Here is a 20,728-nt window from a genome sequence, read left to right on the forward strand (position 1 = left end):
GCTGAACAATGCGCTTTGGTTCTCATGGCTCAATATTATTAATCCTATGCCTAATTTAAATACTGTCATACAGCCACATATATTTGAATTAACCATGTGACTCAAACAGATTGCAAGTGTCCAGCATGCTTTTCATTTCTAATAAAAGGGGGCAGTATTACACCAGTGATGTTTCAAACTGCCCAAATATTTGTTAAGAGAGCTGATGAAGAATCAAAAGGATTTAAGTGTTTTACAGAATTGTAATTGTTATTTCTTGGATATGCATGCAGAAAAGTAAACTACTGGGTTTATTGTTGGAACAAATATTTTGCTTAAAGCATTGCCCCTGAAATATAGCTTGAAATTCTGGTGTTTAAAACTGAAGCTAGAAATTGAAAAGCATCAAGAGCAAAAATATGATGACATGCCATTTAGCTATTAAAACTAAGAAAAAAGCAAAGAATGCATTGCCAGAGAGGACAGAAAGGAGAAATATATATATATATATATATATATATATATATATATATATATATGCAGGTTTTGGTGTCTTCGGGTGTCTTCCCGTGTAAGAGTTGGGGTGTCTAGGCGACGTTTCGACGAGGTCTCGCCTAGACACCCCAACTCTTACACGGGAAGACACCCGAAGACACCAAAACCTGCATTCCTGTACCCGTGAAAATCTACGAAAGCATATATATATATATATATATATATATATATATATATATATATATATATATATATAAATCACACTCTGGATTACAAATGTTTGCAAGTCTAACTATATATCTCCAATCTCATAGTAGCTCCATTAGCTTTCGATTTGCTTCTGGGATCTCAAAGTGCTTATTCTAGCCTTTAAGGCTCTATACAGCGTGACATTTTGTGGCAGTTTCCATACACAATCAAAATCACATCACCTAATTGTCAACTTTTACGTTTTTAAAAATACACCTTTACTTTTGTATAAATCTTCATAAAACTGTAAGATGCTTTTAAAATTAATATAATTAATGCAAAGAAAAATGGATTTAAATGTGACAATACAAAGGCAATTTACAGCTAGACTTCAAAATTATGTGGCTGAGCTTGGGAGAATATTCCTTTGTAGTTTCAACTTTACAGTTTCAAGTTTATTTGAACTAAAAAAAATCCTGCAAATGGTCAGTCAAACTTTGCCACCAACTGAATTCTGCTTGTCAGGTAAACAGGTGGTGGTTTTTTTGTTTGTTTTTTAAAAAAGATTTATCATTAGCTGGTATTTGAAGAAGCAAACCTAATGATTTAGATGTGAATCTTCAGAAACTCCTTTTGAAAAGAAGTACTGAAAATTGGTCTAGGCAAAAGACAACTATTTCAAAGATGTATTACTTGATTTTTGATGCACTGGTATGCATAGAAGTTTGTTAGCCGGATTATCAATATTCATGTAGTGTGTGGATCAGTCTGCCCATGATTTAGCAGCTTGTCCTGTGAAATTCTGTTAATATAAGCACTGTTTTTCGTAATACTATAGGTGTCTATATAACTCTAGAGGCCAGTGGAATTAGCTCACCGTTTTCAGTGCTTTTCACAAACATAGGTTTATAAACAAGCCCAAAAAGCTCCCCATTCTGATTTGGGGTCAGTTTGGAATCTGAAGTCTGGACTTCCAGAGATCCTGTTGACCTCCGTCACACATCAAACCTTCAGTTCTTTCATGTTACAAAGAATTCTTTCACAGAGATAATCTGCATTAAATGAGTTTTAAAATGCTATCATTTAAACTAAAGCTTGTGCAAATAAATATTTATTAGGTTATGAATTTGTTTTGCAAACCACTGTTAATCCTCTAGGGGCAAGGGGCTAAGCAAATCCCTTTTACAGACACAGACCCTTTTCCCCTTGTTGTTCTGAGAAATGTAATAAGGCAACATATAAAATGCAAATGAAAAGGCATCTTGTCTTTGAGAGTTCTATTTGCAGGGTTATTTTCCCTTTGTGCATGCAACTATAGGCAATGAACCTCAGAGCCCTACTCTCCTCTCGAGGAAACAGTTTGAAGGCAGCTGCCAGTGTCACAAACTCTTGGCTGCTGACGAATATTGTTTGGATATTGTTTGGATTAAGAGGAAAAATCAATACAACTAAAATTTAAAAATCTATAAGCTTTTGTTGTGATGAGACTGGAACAGATCACTGCAAGAAAGCAATGGCTGCAAACTATGGGCATGCTGATCTGAAGTTATTTCTTATAAGGCTGAAGTCATCAAGGTGCTCTGCAGACAGGTTTTTTCCCATCTTTGTTTTCATACCAAATGACTGCAGTACATACTTTATCTCACTTTAACTTCTCAAAAACCCTTTGAGAGAGGATAGAGTAAATTGTCCCGTAATCATCACACTTGTACCAAGTCTCAAACCAAATAGCCTATCAACAGCACCATATTAGTTACTATTCCTATTCAACTTTCCCAGAGCACTTTTAAAAATCAGTACTGGAAACAGATTACTCATTAAAAGGCTATGACCATTCTGACTCTAAAATTCACAGAAAGACAGACGTCAGACTGAAGGTTGTGTTTATGGTCCCTCCCCTTTGTCCTAATTCAGCATGAGAAAATGGGCACAGCTCAGTGGTAAAGCACCTCCTTTGCATGCAGAAGGTCCCTGCTTCAATCTACAGCATTTGCAGGTAGGCCTGGGAATATGCCCTGTCTGATATCCTGAAGAGCTCTTACCAGTCACTGCACACAATGCTGAGCTAATGGATTTCATGCAAGGCAGCTTTGGACAGCAGTTTGAAAAATATAACCCAGTTCATATGCAATGATTCTGGCTGAGGATTGCTAAATTGGGAACAAGCATCGTGTCCATGTGCTCACCCTCCTCTGCTTCTGTCATGGCTACTTAAGACCAGATATTTCCCTTTTAGGTAGGCTAATGCATTTGGAGCTCTTTAATACAGAAAAATAAGAAGTAAGTGGTGACGTAACAGACTTATAAAAATTTTGCATGACATGGAGAAAGTGCATAGAATTTCCATAGGCAATAGTTGGCCACTGTGGAAAGAAGGATGCTGGACTAGATTAACTTTTTGCTGCTCCATCAAGGCTCTTATGTCCACTCATTTCATCAGACATGACTCCCCCAGCCCAAATGCTAGTATATATGCCCTATAATGATGATGATGATGATGATGATGATGATGATGATGATTTTATGTTTGGGAGTCTAAATTTCCTTCTTCCTGTAAGAGGAGGAAGTTTTGTCTTTTTTAAAAATAGAACTATATGACATAGTGAATAACTATTTTGTCAGTATCAAAGATGATTAAAACTAGAAATGCAGAAGCTGCAACATGAGGTTCAGAGACCACTGGCTGGATAGAATTGCAAATAAAAATGAGCAGAAGAAATGACAGGAGAGGAATACAGTACCTTTTCAGTCCTACAGTTGTTTAGACCCATGTTATTCATGGCAGGAAGTTTCCCATCAAGGCCATGATGATGTTGTTGCTGCTCCCGCTGGATCTGTTCTCTCATCTTTCGAGCCTCCTGAATGGCTTTCATGACTGTATCCTGGTCCCCAAACAGGGCAGGTGAGTTAAGACTGGAAAGGATGTCTGGAAACAAAAAAGATAATCTGTATTTAAGGATATTTTTGAAAGCAGTCCATTAAAAAACTTCCTCTTTGTTTGCATGAAAGACTGAACACACCTAACTAATCGTTGCAGACCACCTACTTATTCCAGGTGATGCAAACTTAAAAATACCCTACTGCTTCCATCTGTCAATGGAATACCATGAAGAGTGTGAAGAGCACCTACTGAAGCTCCGTGTGAGCTTCCCAAATCTGCTCTAGAGGGTTTGGGGATCCTCCAGGGCAAATTTTAAAGACATGGAGGACTGCAGGTGATGAACACTCCCACAAAGTTGGGTATCCCCTTGTCTACTGTTCATTAAATACATGCACCAATAATTAAGACATGGGCATAAATCCAGATTTGTTTTCTGCCCAGATGAATGTCTACTTAGCTACAACTAGTCCTCTTAGAGCTGTCAGTATAGCACAGCCAATACTAAATGGCTTACTGAAACTATTTCATAACCTAGAATGGCTTGCCATAAATTCTTACAATGCATTTATAAAGACAAACACATATATTTTTTTGTTTTTATATTTATTTTATGAATATATACTTACATCATGGCATTATGTTTGCATAATGCTACAACTGTCTATATTTATTTTTAATAGCCCTCCATGAATTCAGGTGGGTAGGACAAATAACGGAGTGGCCCCTCTTTTATTTTCTCCTCACAACCATCTTGCGAGCTAGCCTAAAGATCACTTTGCCTGTTGCCACTACACTCACCGCTTCAGATTTTATCATGTTGTTAAATAAAAGATTTGAGAGTCTTTTATTGAAGGAAGCAGGGAGGGGACAATTTTACCCAACAAGATAACAGTGGCTTGCCATCACACAAAACACCTAACAAAAGGACTCTGCCCAATGAAGCAGCATTTGGGTTAGGGCATGAGAAAAGCAACCAAAATACCAGGTGTCCAGGTAAATACTATGTGAATTTTAATTAGTCTTCTGTTGTGATTGTATAATTCTGGATTCAAGGCACTCTAGTCATGGAATGGCATGTTACAGCATGTGTGTGAGTGTATGTGAGATAGCACTTAAATAAAAGTCCAGAGCTGTAAATATACTGAGACAATACATTTTTATTCAGTTCTGATTGAGAAACAAGTCAGGGTAGGAATTAAATAAACTCTCATTGCTGTTGCAGATGAATTTGAGTGTAGAAAAGAATAGACTTCTGGAAGGGTTTTCTATGTTTATACCAAAGGACAAAAATCATTCAGTGTTGGAAACTTAGGCTCGCGGAGGAGGGTAGGGGCAACCAACGCCTGTTTCTGTAGACTGCCCATTTGGCAAGGACAAAGTCTGAATTACTGCAATGTGCTCTATGGAGAGCTGCTTGTGAAGTGTGCTTGGAAAAACTGGCACAGAATGACTTGGCTAGGCTATTTGCAGGGGTCATATTCAGGGACTTCCTTTCTAAAATACAAACATTGGTTTCCAATTTGTTTCCAAGTCCATTTCTAAATGCTGGCCATGGCCTTTAAAGCACATTGTTTCAGGACTAGGATATTTGTAGGACTACCTTCTCTCATATGAATCTACCTGCCTACTGCCCCCCCCCCCATATGCCTATTTGGGACCAAGAGTGGGCTGTGCTGACTCTGGAACTCCCTCCTGAGAGGAGTCTCATCACAACCCTCTCTTACATAGATGACTGCTCATGTTCCAAATGATCCTGCAAAGTTGAAGAACCCCATACGAAATGATATGAGTATTTTCAGGTTCATAAACTTGTTTCCATCTTTATCCAGTATTTAATAGTTCTAGGTCATTACCCAGAAAAGTATCCTGTTTCTTTAAAAACTCTTATCTGCTTCTTAACCTGATTCCTATTGTGCATTCACATCTACTAGCAGAACCTTCTCTGGTTAGCAACAAAGGAACAATAGTTGTTCCTTTGCTGAACAGCTTGGTAGGTTTCTGGATGAAACATCTGCTCTGGATCCATTCCAGTCCGGCTTCCGCGCTGGTCATGGGACCAAGACGGCTCTGGTCGCCCTAACAGATGATCTCCGCAGGCAGCTGGATCGAGGCGGGTCGGGGCTGCTGATTCTTCTAGATCTGTCAGCAGCCTTTGACATGGTCGATCACGAACTCCTGGACCACCGCCTTGCCGACGTGGGGATCCAGGGCACAGTCCTTCAATGGCTGCGCTTGTTTCTCTCTGGTCGGGGACAGAGGGTGGCGCTTGGGGGGGAATTGTCATCACGCCACTCCTTGGTGTGTGGAGTGCCTCAGGGTGCAATTCTCTCCCCGATGCTTTTTAACATCTTTATGCGCCCCCTCGCCCAGCTTGTCCGGAGTTTTGGGCTGGGTTGCCATCAGTATGCTGATGACACCCAACTCTATCTGTTGATGGATGGCCATCCTGACTCGGCCCCAGACACACTGACCAGATGTCTGGGAGCTGTGGCTGGATGGTTACGTGGGAGCCGGTTGAAGTTAAATCCTTCGAAGACAGAGGTCTTCTGGCTGGGGCGGGACGATATGGGATCGAGGGGGCAACTCCCATCTCTTGCGGGGGTGCAATTAGTGCCAGCACCGGCCGTTAAGAGTTTGGATGTAATCTTCGATACCTCCCTCTCTATGGAGGCGCAGATTACAGCTATAACAAAGGCGGCATTTTTTCATCTCCGCCAAGCTAAGCAGTTGGCCCCTTATCTCTCTCGTCCTGACCTAGCCACTGTGATCCATGCGACGGTCACCTCCAGACTGGATTATTGTAACTCGCTCTACGTGGGGCTGCCCTTGAGACTGACCCAGAAACTCCAGCGGGTGCAGAATGCCGCGGCGAGACTCCTTATGGGGTCTTCGCTGCGAGAGCACATTCATCCGGTATTATACCAGCTGCACTGGCTCCCGGTGGAGTACAGGATCAGGTTTAAGGTGCTGGTTTTAACCTTTAAAGCCCTATACGGCCTAGGACCCTCATACCTACGGGACCGCCTCTCCTGGTATGCCCCACAGAGAAACCTACGGTCTGCAAATAATAACAACCTCAAGGTCCCAGGCCTCAGAGAGGTTAGGCTGGCCTCAACTAGAGCCAGGGCCTTCTCGGCTGCGGCTCCAAACTGGTGGAATGCTCTGTCACAAGAGACTAGGGCCCTGCGGGACCTGACATCTTTCCGCAGGGCCTGCAAGACAGAGTTGTTCCGCCAGGCTTTTGGTCAGGGCGCAGCCTGACTCCCTCCTCTGGCAACCTGCACAGAATTTTGCTTAATTGGTTGCCATCAATTTGATTTAATTAATTTTTATAATGAAATATTTTTAGATTGTGTGATTATTTGACTGATTATTTGATTGTTGTTAGCCGCCCTGAGCCCGGCTTCGGCTGGGGAGGGCGGGATATAAATAAAATTTATTATTATTATTATTATTAGTTTCTGACTCCCAACAACAGCAGATGAAACTGAAAGTAATATATATATATTTCTCTGCTGTGGTTGGCTTTGTACTAATCACTTATCAGTCTCAGTGTTCCTGTTCTGTGAAATATGGATGTTAATTGCCTTCCTTTGGCCATGTCCACTAGACAGTTTTAGAGTTGTGTTTCAAATCCCCAACATGAATGTAGATTTGTACTTGGATATATCATGTCTGGCCTGTGTCTGGCTTAGGGGACATAGTAAGCCATTCACTCTACCATCTAAGACTAGCACCTGGCTCTCGTTGATGGACCTAGACAAAAACACAATGTAAATCCCACAATCCAGAAGTCTGCCCACCCCCAATTTACAATTGGTTCCAGATTTTTTTTGGGGGGGAGGGTGTTCCAGCCCAGTCCACTGTCCAGAGGGAAACTGTGGCAGTTGCTACTCCTCTTCCTTCCTCCTGCCACTGCTTTCTCATTTGGAGAGGGCAGATGAACAGTCAGCAATAGCAATAAGTAGGGGGAGGAGCTGGTTCCAGGGATCAACAGTTGGCTTCCTCTAAAGTGTGAGCCTTGTTGGAGTCCCAACAATGATGACTCCTGATGCCAGCCATGACCCAACAAAAGAGAGGAGGTGGGGAAGGAGAAAACAGCAATAGAAACATCATTTCTGGAGCTCTTTAAAGAGATAGAAAGGTTCTGCAGGTTATGACTACCTCTGTTGGCTACTGCATACAGGAAAATTGAGAATAGGGATTTGTGTGTGTGTGTAATGATGATGATAAAAATAAGGTAATGATATAGAACAAAATGCAAACAGCTGTTCTTTGCATACTGTACAGAATGCTTATATCCTCTTCTTCCATGTCCCAATAGGATGGTATAAATTCTATAATACACACTTGCTATATCATCATTTTGAAAAATAGTGAAAGCACCTAAAAATAAAATACCTACAGAAAGTATTTTTTCTGTCTTGCTGAAACCATAAATGTGTTTTCTTTTGCACTATAGAAACCCTACTTTTAGGTCACTCTTGTAGAGACACCAAAACCTAGTACTGGAGGAAACTGTCCCTACATGAGGAAAAGTACTGTGCTGTGTGGGTTTTGGGGTGTCCTGCCCTTGTGTGAACTGTACCACCAATCACATTTCGACCACAACAGATTTTCAGAAACAAGCAGGAGCTGTTCATAAGGGTGTGCGCTTGCACATGAGGGATGTGCTAAATCAATAAAAAGGGTTTTTTTTAAAGTGAAGCTTTAGAAATCAATAGCCTCAAAGGACAGTAATTTGTTTCTTTCCCAAATCAGGAGTGGGAAGAAGCTAGAAACGCTGGTTGATGCTGCTGGAGTACAAAGCTCAGGGTTGGGGAACATGTGGGCTTCCAGTTATTCCTTGATTACAACTCCCATTATCCCTGACCACTGTCAATGATAGTTGGGAGCTAATGGCTGCTGGCATCCAATAGCACCTGGATCTAGCATCTGCTGACTTCAGTTTACTGCAAAGCATGTTGGGCTAGATAGACATTGGTCCATCCCAGCATGGCATTCTAAGTTCTAAAGCAAAGCTGCATACCCAGGCTCAGCTAACATAGATAATTTTAAGAAGGATAATCTTGTTCACCTGTGTCAGGAAAAGCAAAAAGAAAAAGTCTTGTGGGCACTTGAAACACTAACAAATTTATCCTAGCATAAGTTCTTGTGGAGTCGCATTATCTCATAAATGCTAATATAGTGTGAGCATGCACTCAAGTAGTTCACTATGTAGACCATACAAAGCCTGCCAGCCCATTCCTATGCTAAATCCCCAGCATTTCTCCCCTTCTGAGTACCTAGAGAAGATCCTCTTCCCAGAGTTCCACCAATAGGGCTGGGGATTCCACTTTTATTGGCTGCATTCACGGGGCTGGTTTTACTAGTAGGGAAGAGGTTCTGTGTTGGTGACGTCGGGGATTTGACAGGTTCCGCTGTCTTAGGTCTGGCTGAAAGATTCAGTGGCTGTGCGGCATCATCCTAAAAGAGTTTAATGTAAATAATTATTAGAAAAAGACAAATGAAACACATTATCACTTTGGAAGCCACAGCTATTTTACACCTCCTAGACAATGCTGCATTTCCTTGCAATAATAACAAAAGAAGCTAATTATCTACACTCCTTGAAGATTCAATGAAAGGAAAACCTCATTAATTTCTCTGTGCTATGCCTCTATTTACATTAACTATGGAGCTGGATCATTCTTTTTGGCAAATTAAAATTTGAATTAGCTCGCATTACTGCCTAATTTCCTAATGTGTTTTCTGAGATCTAAATTAACCCAGGGCATTTACAAAGAATTATTTAAGAAAAATTCTAGCAGCTCAGTTGTGTTGCTTTACTGGGCCTATTTGAAAAGTTATTGGAACTATAAAACAGACTGTATATATGTGTGTGAATGGTGGGGATATGGGTAAAATTAAACAGGAAAAGGTACTTAATACCTTAAACATTTATATTTGTTTACCCCTAGATATCCTTGACTTTGTTTTTTTTGTACAATACTTTTTGGTCACAATATCTTTGTGAAACATTTCTGCATTCCCCCCTAAAAATCTGGAGAGAGGGGGGAGAGAGGTTGTTACTGCCGCGATAGCACTGCTGAAGCATTTGCCCCACTGTAGGGCAAATGGATTTTAATGCCAGAATCTATGTGGTATGTCTTACAGCAATAGAGTGCAAGATCAAGTTATTGGCTATTATGTGGATCAGACTGGAAAGTTTTAAGGAATTCTGTTGCAATCTGCAGTATTGTCTATAGCTACACAACATGATGAATGAAAAAGAAAATATACTGTATTGTGATCTTAGAATTCAACAGACTATGCAAAGCAAGGCTTATCAATATGTTTACAGTTTTCATTAAAACATCCCATTCTTATCTTGTGCATCATACAGCTTGACATAGTTCAAGTGGAACTAGATACAGTTGTGCCTTATTTTTCAAACAGCTTAGTTCTTGAATGTTTTGGCTCCCGAATGCAACAAACCCAGAAGTGAGTGTTCCAGTTTGCGAACTATTTTTGGAAGCCGAACGTCTGATGGAGCTTCTGCGACGCTTCCGATTGGCTGCAGGAGCTTCCTGCAGCCAATCAGAAGTTGTGCTTTGGTTTCCGAACGTTTTGGAAGTCAAACGGACTTCCGGAAAGGATTCCATTCCACTTCCAATGTACGACTATATATGATTATTGTTAAATATTGCAAAGGTCAAACTATACTTTGGGGATGTGTTTTACAGCACTTTTAAAAAAGCACTAAGGTGTCAGTCTCTAATTTATGGCATGCATGTAAATCTAGACAAGAGAAATATAAATTTGGTACTGATATAAGCAGATCCATAGTCATATAATTATAACTATCAGGTATTCACTCGCTTTGTGGTGTCTTTTGTACAAGTGAAAAGAGGGGAGATGGGGCTGGAGGAACTCACATAGCAAAAACCTGTGCACATCTACTCTTATGAAACATCTAACTTCTGGGAAAGTAAAAATCTCGGAAACTTGTTCTTTTGATCTAGCAGTCCCCTTTACAATACAACCTCACCCTGTTCATTGGAGAGCTTGTACCCTGTGTTGAACTTGTTAGCAATCAGCCAGGCACAGCATTTTTGGAATAGCAGAATACTGATTTTCTGTAATTAAAATGAAAAGAGCCTGGTAACATGGCTCTCTCATTTAAAATATGCCCAAAGCTGAGATATGCTAGATATAAGGGTGCATCATCTATATTTTAGCAGACAGCACTGAACACTTCAAAGCTTAGAAATATATGAAAGGATACAATAATGCAGTCCATTATCTTATCATTGCCATTCTTCTTGCTGTCAAGTAGAGATTCTGCATGGTACAACTTGTCATATATAATGTATTAAATCGCCCAATGCAACAAATAAGTAACTATTTATAATACTGCACTTACTCTACAGTTTATGTTATTTCTAGGCCATTGCTATATAGGCACCCCTCTTTATTTGTAGAAGTCACATAAAATATAGCTTTTTCCTCAGTCAGTCATATGTGATTAAGTGGGGGAGAAAGTAATATGAGAAAGCTTTGAGGACAATGACATTAAGAACCTATTAAACATATCCTTATCACTGATGTTTTGGGGGTTGGCTGTGTCAATAATAATAATAATAATAATAATAATAATAATAATAATAATAATAATATATTAAATTTATATCTAGCTCACCTTGCTGGGTTGCCCCAGCCACTCAGTCCTCAAAGTCCACACATACAAAGATCTCAAGCCCATCATGGATCTCATCCTTGTCCACATGCATAAGGAGGTGATGGTGGAATTCAGCTTCCCATGCTGAATGTGGAATTGATAATGTGATGTGAAACAGGTATCCACCATTTCCCAGGACCCTGGCTACTGTACTGCTGATGCACTATCACATCCACCCAGGACTGTGGGCTCCCTGCAACTGTGTTCAAGAACAGTGTGAAAGTGTTCTCATCTCCCCTTGAAGAACTGGAAGATGTGCTATCTGCTATCTGGTCCTGTGGAATTTGCATGCGTTTCTGTTAAAAATTTACAGTGATAGGAACACAGGATGCTGCCTTATACTGTACTGAGTCAGGCCATTGGCCCATCTAGTTCAGTATTGGCTGTAGCTGTCCAGGGTTTCAGGTGGGGTCATTCCCAGCCTCACCAGGGATAGAGCCTGGGATCTTCTGCAGTCCAACATACTTTGCTTTTTCGAACAAAGGATAAGATCCCACCTCCATTCTATCAACAGAAGCTAGCTAACTGGACTGGCAGCTGAATCCGCTAGGGGTGGAATAATGTCCTGGCACACTCAGCTCTGGCTTGCAACCTTGACACTGTTTGCTCACTGTCTGCCTGCTGCTTGCTTGTTGCCCATTCAAACAACTATAGCAATGCAATTATAGTGGCAACAGCATGTGTCAAATCAGCAAAGCAAAGGATGAGTGCCACCTCTGACACATTGGAAAAAGAAAATGAGGTGAGGCAAGACAGACAGACTGCAGTGGTCAAGAGCAAGCAAGCATTGCTGCTTCAGAAGAGCCGGCTCAGGAGGGTAGGAACAGCCAGGAGGTTGCCATCACCATGTCTAGCACCTACTGCCTCACTCTGCTCAATGGTAGGGGTGGCTCTATTCATACAATCCCAACATGTTCGAAATAGCAGTTTCAAATCATAGAAATGAAGGAATGAACGGAACCTGCAGATCATTCAGACAACTCATCTGCTGTGAACCAGCATTCTCAGTGCCACTCACGCACAGAGGATCCATGCAGCACAGAGCGGCTGCCTTGTTTTCTTTTATGCTGGGAAACATGCAACACAAACAATGGGGAATTCCATTTCTGAATTAAGGCTGGTTATTAGTGTCTGAGGTTAAAGGGGGCATACTGCACTTTCAGCCAATGATATTTTATACTTTTAATTGTATAAGCATATTATTATCTCTGTTTCACTTTGTTAAAAATCTTTTTGCTATATTTCTTAAGGAAGGATGGCTGATGTGGGAAATAGGCCTAAAGCAAACAAACAAATAATTTCCAGCTGCCTACAGAAAGCTGGAAAGGAGGCAGTTTAGTCATTGCATGCTGCTGCCAAGTATCACACTGCAGCTTCCTAGTTCTCTAAGCAAGTGACAATTAAGTATGCATGAGCTTTTGACAATACATCAAAACCAAATAGAAGCACGCCAAATACCAGCAACAGTGTGCTATCAACAAGGGTCCAATCAATCTGCAGTCATGGCTTTTTTTCTCTCCCAATCAATTGGCAGTGATGGTCTTTTCCCCCCTCCAGCCATCCTCCTTTAATTTTTATTTTTATCTGGGGCTTCTTTAAATGAAATGATCCAATTTGTAAAATAAGAAGGGGAGTGGTTTTGCTTGCCATTTTACATAGTTAAGGCTAGTTCTTGTTAAACCATTTGGCATGACTGCCAGTCTTTTCATGCAATACTAGTAAGATTTACGCAATCACTATCGTATTACACAGCACATGTTCCAGATGCCCTGCCCAAGTTATGTCAAACATAGGACTTAACAGAGCAGATACACCCCTGGCTCATACACCTCCTCAATCACAGGGATTTTTCATGTTGCTCATACTTAGGAATGAGAAAGGTGAATCCACATTGGATTTTCACTCTCTCGTCTCATGCATGCTTACTTGAGAACACCAATATAAATATAAAATAAGAAACTCTGGAACTGGCGAGTGATAAATTTTAATAGTTGAAAGCAGTGTAAAATATATTTAAAAACTAGGTTATAACTTATCCTGAAACAACAGTATCTCCAGTCATATGAAGGGCTGGTGAATATTGACACGCAAAAGAACAGTGAACTGGAAAAGAGTCACAACCAAAGGCCCTTGGCAAGACTGGGGTCTCCAGACTCGCCAGATACTGTAAACAAGTAAATAGCAGCATGATTGTTATATGTGGCTGGCACAGTTCACAGGGTCATAAGGTCTGACCCCGGAGAGCTGAAATACTACCGGATTAGCTTGTTTGAAATTATTACATTGCATTGTATCAGTGGGAGTATTCACAAAAGGAAACTTAAAGAAATACCTTAACTTGAGTTATAGGGCTGGTCCCTCTCTTTTCATTTTTCATCCCAGTAGGTGAAAGTGCCCCTGTTGTGTTTGGCGGCTGAGGGGTGGAGGGCATCTTTGCTCCAGGCGAAACCTGCATGCTGGCCAACTGAGCGGCATAGAGTTGCTGCAAAACAAGAATAACTCTTCTCCTTAGGATTATTTGCTTCAGCACTTTATAAATGATAGCTGAAATATTATGAGGCCCTAGGGGTGTGGTAACAGAGAATCTCCCATCTTCCTGGCAGGCACTGGACAGTGTCTTTCAAGAGGCAAGACTTCTAGGTTAAGGCCTAAATGGCAGCTTAATGGAGAAAGTGGTTAGCTGTCTTGAATATAAAGCACATCTCAAAACCCCATCAAATATATTTAAAATTGGAGTGCAAGTAACTATCATGCAATATTATAGTAATCTGCACATATTTCTTTTGTTTAACACCCTGCTGTTTTTCACTGATATGAGGCAGTCAACAGATTTTATATTTACCTGTAAGTACAATATACATATCAAATATATTTTAGTGCTAATTTGAATAGAAGCGTAAATTCCTACTTGTAAAGGTGGGAATATGAGTATAACTCTTCCTAAAACATTATATGGTATTTTCTGAACAAAGCTTAGGTAAGTTCAAGTTCTCTCTAGCAACCAACCTTAAAACCTCACCTTGAATTAGCAGTAGCAATAGTTCTACCACTATAAACAGGGAAGATCCTATTCCCTCTTTAACAACTAAATCTGTATAAAATTTGCCTTATTAGTGGAAAAAAACCAGGTGGTTTGTATGTAATTTCCAACATGACTATCATTCAGATGGACAAATAAAAAAAATTACAGTAATCAAAAGCAGACCTTTCAGCACATGTAATTAAATGAAAGCTTAATAAAGAATAATTTGCAAGAGCCAGATGTGCTTATGTCATAATTGTTGCTTTCTTTGGAGCACTTTTTCTAATATAACAAGCCTCCAAAGAAATGAAAGTTACACAATACTGCACATGCTCTATGACTCAGTGGCTAGACAAATGCATGCAGAGTCAGTACTTTAGTTTTTTAACAGAGAAAAAATAATAGTTTTCTGTTTGTTTCGCTAAGTCTATAGTACTTGACCCACTGGGCTGGTGGGAAAGCCCATTCACATCCATAGGTAAGACTTCCATATATCACCTGAAGGGCAAGACCAACCTATTCACTCCACTGCTAGGTCACGCAATCCCTAAACAAACAGGACACATGCTTTAAGATTTTGCTGAAATTAAATATTTAGGATGAATGCTGTGGTTTTTGCTCCTCTGTTTGAACTCTTGATTTCACAACTCTTCTTTATGTACTGAGTAATTACTTGTTCTGCTGCTGGAGCCTGGTATCTTATCAACACCCCCTTGGCTATGGTACATAAACTAACATGCTCATTCTTAGGATCATTCCTTTTAGTGGGCTATTTAATTGTGCACTAGCAGTTGGGAACTGTTGCAAAAGTTTTTGTATATGATATATGCATTTCCTGTGCAAATTTGATTTGATTATTAAAGCAGAGTGATGACAACAGAACAAAACAACTGGAGAAGAAAAGGAATCTAGGGTTTTGTTTGTTAGTTAGCAAGGTCTATCTGAACATTTATACCCCAACTTTCTTCACATAGTTCACATTGCTGTATTTGTCCACCAATCTGTCCCATTTCAACTTGGGACTTCATACCATGTCCCAGGAAACAGACCAGAATCCCCCCCTCTTTGGTGGGTCCAGTTTCTTCAACTTGTACTCTGCAACAGATAGCCCATTTGGAAGACCTGGCATTTTCAAGTCCAGAGACACAGTTAGGATAGACAGAGAAGAGAATGTACACTACCGAGTATTCAATTATCCCTATTCAAGCTCCAGGCAAATTCATTCAAGGATGTCAGCAAGGCAACTGGGACATTCTTAGTCCAAAGGCATTACTTTTCAGAGGTAATACATCCACAAAGTAAGAAAGTACATCAATCATCCTGAGCATAGCCACTCCAATGTCTAGAATAGTACTGTGTGGAGTCCCCACTTAGAAGCAGCTTACATTCCATGTGACCCAGTTTTCCTTTAACCAACATCAGGCAAACACTGAAGTGCTAAAGCATCCCATAATTTCTCTGACATTTCATAACCTTACCAAAAGGGATATCCTGCTATTGTATAAAGATGACTCAATGTATATATGCCGCTGCAGTTATTAAAGAATGTGATCATGTTGGCCACTGCCACTAAACCTAGTTTCAGAGCCTGGAACTGTGATATAGTGGTACATATTGAAGTTCAGGAGTTTACCATGACAACCTTCATAACCACACTTTAACGGAGAATTCAAAATTTTTGATTTATTATAACTTTTCCCGCATACGGACACTCCCTCTCAAACAGGAGCATACACAATATATGTACTGTGAACAGCCCTGTGATTTTCAGCTGAAGGGTGGTATACACATTTAATAATACATAATAAAAAATATTAGGATCAGCTGACAGTCATAGAATAGGATACTAGCAAACAGTGGTGCACAGATGAGCACACTGGACGTTAGCTGAAGTCTTGGTTCGCATCCCTAATCAGCCACAAAGGTCTCTGGTGAGTTCACTTGGCCAAAGACTAGCATATCTCACAGGGTTATTATTATGCAAATAAAGTGGGGTACTTGCATCCCACCCTGAACTCAACTTGCTCCACCAGGTGATATCATTGCTCCTGCCAGAAAAATGCCTGTGCTTCACCTCCACTATACCACTGCTGAAGTACTGGTCCCAGATTATTAAATCCAGTTCTGAGAATATTACTTTAACTGCTCATTTAAAAACCCATAAGAAATTTAGAAAACCATTGAAGCCATGGGCAACATCAGTGCGGCATATGCTCCAGCCGTGCGGGGCATGGAGAGAGCCCACTGCTCCTGGCTGGGCGCGAAAATACTGCCTTGGCAGCATCCTGACACGGTGTCACCCAGCTGAGGAGAGGGGTGGCAGTGCTGCTGCTGACTCTCCTTTCTCTGCCCCGCCCCCGGGCCAGGCTTGACTTGGGAATGGAGCTGCCGGCTGTGGCCTGGCTGCTCATCAGGGAGCAAGGGCTGGGAGACTGGAGGGGGAAGAACACCCTCTGCACTTTGCCAGCCCCCGCCCAGTACAAGAGTGCCTGCTCATCAGGGGTGAGGCGCAGATGCTCTTCACGCTCTGTTCACCCCGCCCCCCTTGCGCCAACAGGCGGGCGCTGGCGTGCTGTGCAGGGACAGGGCATGGAGGGTGCTGCTCTTAAACCTCCACACCCAGTCACGCAATGGGGATCTCTACGGGGGTTACTTGGTTCACGTGCCCCTCCCCATTGTGTGCCTGGGGCAGCAGGGCCCCTGCCACCCCCCACGCTATTGCCAATGATGAGCAGGAAACAAATCTGAATGGGAAACAATAATTTTAAAAACTTGTTTACCCCAAACTTTGGAAAGTGGATACTTTAACAGGAATATTTGAAATGCTAGCTTTGTAGCTCTTGACTAGTGATTAAATAAATAAATAAATATAACAGAGTCCAAAATCATGAATTTTAAGATGCGTTATTCAGTCACCACAGAAATCCATGCATCACAACAGCTCTTTTCAGTCTAGTTATAAATTTAAAATACAGTGGTACCTCGGGTTACATACGCTTCAGGTTACACTCGCTTCAGGTTACAGACTCCGCTAACCCAGAAATATTACCTCAGGTTAAGAACTTTGCTTCAGGATGAGAACAGAAATCGTGTCCGGCAGCGTGGCGGCAGCAGGAGGCCCCATTAGCTAAAGTGGTACTTCAGGTTAAGAACAGTTTCAGGTTGAGTACAGACCTCTGGAATGAATTAAGTACTTAACCTGAGGTACCACTGTAGCTCTAAATGTTACTGCCACATTTTTACGTTGGCTGACAAAAGGATAGTGACACGGTTGAAGCAATAACATTTTAAGACAAGTTCAAAATGAAAACATCACTCTGCTTTCTTTGTTGCTCCAGAAACTGAAGCCAAATCAGCTGCACGTAGAATGAAGTGGAAGACAGCATCCTAAACCAAACTTGGATCTGCTACATTGAGCTGGCAGACATAGGGTACAAGCAGTATGCAGAAAAAAAATAAGGTTAAAGCTAAAAAAGTGAGAGAGAAAGGAAAGGATGGGACTGAGTTCCATCACTATAGCTGAGGATGGGAAATTTGAATTTAATGTTGATGCTAGTAATGAAGGAAAGCCAGGTCAAAGTTCCAGTGGTCAGGTACAAGGGGGAAGATGGGGTGGGGGGGGCGCAAGGGGAGAATCTGAGATACAGAACTCAGAGGAAGAAGTGGCAGAAAAATAAAATGAGAAACTGGGAGGTTCTGATCAATATGGTTGACATCAATTCATCAATATGCAACCAGATTGTAGCTCAAAAAAACAGCAAAAGAGATTCACCATTGCAGCCACCACAGCAGCAACAGTGGGCAATGCATTCCTTGGAGGCCAGATTTGCTGCCCCTGTGGATTCTGCCATCCAAGGTGGCCACCTCACCTTGCCTCATGGGTGGCCCCTCCCTGCTTGAATGCAACATAGGCTATTCTCATTTTGGCTAACAACCCAATTATGGCAATAATAATAATAATAATAATAATTATATTATTTATAATAATAATAATAATTTATTATTTATACTACCGTTGATGATACTGGAAATATCAAAAGAGTATTGTAAGGCCAGGATTAAAACAGTCATTGAACTACTTTCATAAAATGGATGATTTGGGCTTGCTTTTTCTGAACTGCAGCAATCCATGCTAAACTGCTTTTAAAACCAATGGGTGGATCAAACGCAGTCTGTGATATAGAATCAGGTAGGTAGCCGCGTTGGTCTGACGCAGTAGGAAAATATATATATATATATATATATATGTAGGTTTTGGTGTCTTCGGGTGTCTTCCCGTGTAAGAGTTGGGGTGTCTAGGCGACGTTTCGACGAGGTCTCACTCGTCATCTTCAGGCTGGTGCTTTCGGCTTCTTGTTACTAGAACAGAGCAGGATCTCAGTGTTTGAGTTCCTATAAATACTGATGAGGGGGTGTGGTGTATAGCCTCCAACGTTCTGGGCAGATAGGAAGTTCCTAGGTTAATGTGCCTTTTCTTCTTTTGTTCATTAATTACTTGAGGGATATCTTGAGTGATTACTTGAGTGATATTCTGAGTACCACTTAGGAGGGTCATTAGGTGTGGATTAGTTGCTAAAGCTTTCGTGTCTTGACCTCTTGACCTTGTGAAGAGTTTTTCTGAGAAGATGGTTGTACTGCACTTAGTTGTGCTCTGGCTTGGCTTCGTGTATAGGGGCGAGCTGTGGTTTTGTGCCCTGTGCCAGCCAGATCTGTGTAGGGATTGCAGGGGGGTGCAGCATCCGGAGGTGCCACTATGGTTTGGCTACTGGATGGTGTCTGTAATTTATCTGTGGAGAGGGTCTGGGTTTGGGTCTGGTGTGGTTGATTGGAGATGGCGTTCTGTGTGCCTCTGGTTCTGGTGTCGGTTTTTGTGGGGAGGGCTAATTTCCAGATGTCTGGCAGGCGGGACGTGTCGTCACGCTTGTTCATGTTGTGAGGGTGTTTCTCTATCTCGATGGCTTCCATGATTATTCTCTTGTGGTGATGTTCCATGTTAAAGAGCAATTTGGAATCTGCAAAATTAATTTCGTGTCCTGTTTCTTTCATGTGTTGGTAAAGAGAGGAAGTTTTTTCTTCTTTTTTGACGGCATTCTTGTGTTCTGCGATACGTGCATTTATTCGTCTGTTTGTTTGTCCAATGTACGTGGCTGGGCAGACTTTGCAGGGTATTTCATAGACCCCTTGGTTTTCTAACTGGATTTTATCTTTTGGGTTTCTGAGGATATTGGCTATTTTTTGGTTGGTGCAAAAGGCTGTTTTGATATTGTGTTTATGGAGGATTTTGCTAATTTTATCTGTAGTGCCCTTGATATAAGGAAGGAGGGCCATGCCATTGTTTTCTTCTGTGTCTTGGTTTTTGGGGGGTGTTTCTTTTTGGATTAGCTTCGTAACCCTGTTTTGCTGGTATCCGTTGGCGATTAACACATTTGAGAGATTCTGTAACTCAGTTGTCAAGTGGTCTTTGTCAGCCAGGCGTTTGGTTCTGGAGATGAGAGTCTTGGCTACGGAGTTTATTTGTGCAGGGTGGTGGTGTGATTGTGCATGTAAGTAGCGGTTGGTGTGTGTTTTTTTCCGGTAGATAGTGTGTCCTAGGGAGCCATCAGGTTTTTTGTAGATTAGGACGTCAAGGAAGGGAAGTTGGTTGTTGGCTTCTATTTCCATAGTGAATTGTATTTTGGGGTGTAGGCTGTTGAGATGTGTGAGGAAGCTATCTAGTTTTTCCTTCCCGTGTGGCCAAATTACAAAGGTGTCGTCAACATATCTGAGCCAAAGTTTGGGTTTGTGTTCTGACTTGTCTAAAGCATTGGTTTCAAAGTGTTCCATGTACAGATTTGCGATGACCGGTGAGAGGGGTGATCCCATAGGTGCTCCTTCTATCTGTTTGTATCTTTGTCCATTGTGGATGAAGTACGTGTTGGTTAGGCAGTGGTTGGTTAGGTCCAGGATGTATTCGGGGGGATTGTATTTGTTTTGAATGGCTGTCAAGGCTTCATTAATGGGCACTTGTGTGAAGAGAGATACAACATCGAAGCTCACAAGTAGGTCATCGGGATGTAGGTTTTGCTTCTTTATTGTTTCTATGAACTGGAAGGAGTTTGTAACGTGTGAAGCGATAGATTCTGCATAGGGCTGAAGTTGCTTAGCGAGAAATTTAGCGAGATTTTGTAGAGGTGAGCCTATGGAGCTGACTATTGGTCTGAGTGGTGTTCCTTCTTTGTGTATCTTGGGGAGACCGTAGAGTTTGGGGCATCTGGATGTACCCGTGAAAATCTACGAAAGCATATATATATATATATATATATATATATATATATATATATATATATATATTTGTCCAGTAGCAACTTAGAGACCAACTAAGTTTGTTCTTGGTATGAACTTTCACACTTCTAAAGTGCTACTGGACAATTTTTTTATTTGTTATATATATTTCTACAGTGAT

General features: G+C 41.2%; 2 protein-coding genes across 19 annotated transcripts in view; one reads left to right on the forward strand and one right to left on the reverse strand.

Moving 5' to 3' along the window:
* Positions 1–20,728, forward strand: part of LOC308592869 (uncharacterized protein) — a 125,040-nt gene that overhangs the window by 94,558 nt on the left and 9,754 nt on the right. For 3 of the 5 annotated variants that reach the window (XR_014010635.1, XR_014010638.1, XR_014010641.1), the window contains one exon: positions 17,625–17,726. The exons of the other annotated variants lie outside the window; for them this stretch is intronic. The gene's annotated coding sequence lies outside the window, so the exon portion shown is untranslated. The remainder of the gene's footprint in view (positions 1–17,624; positions 17,727–20,728) is intronic. 5 annotated transcript variants of the gene reach the window in all.
* Positions 1–20,728, reverse strand: part of SOX6 (SRY-box transcription factor 6) — a 449,606-nt gene that overhangs the window by 46,676 nt on the left and 382,202 nt on the right. For all 14 annotated transcript variants that reach the window (XM_081204706.1, XM_081204709.1, XM_081204708.1 and 11 more), the window contains 3 exons: positions 13,597–13,746; positions 8,830–9,010; positions 3,405–3,589 (listed from right to left, as the gene is read on the reverse strand). In XM_081204706.1, the coding sequence (XP_081060832.1) occupies positions 3,405–3,589; positions 8,830–9,010; positions 13,597–13,746 (516 nt within the window). The remainder of the gene's footprint in view (positions 1–3,404; positions 3,590–8,829; positions 9,011–13,596; positions 13,747–20,728) is intronic.

Source organism: Podarcis bocagei, assembly GCF_964188305.1.
Source record: "Podarcis bocagei genome assembly, chromosome: 1".
In the NCBI taxonomy this organism is placed as follows: domain Eukaryota; kingdom Metazoa; phylum Chordata; class Lepidosauria; order Squamata; family Lacertidae; genus Podarcis; species Podarcis bocagei.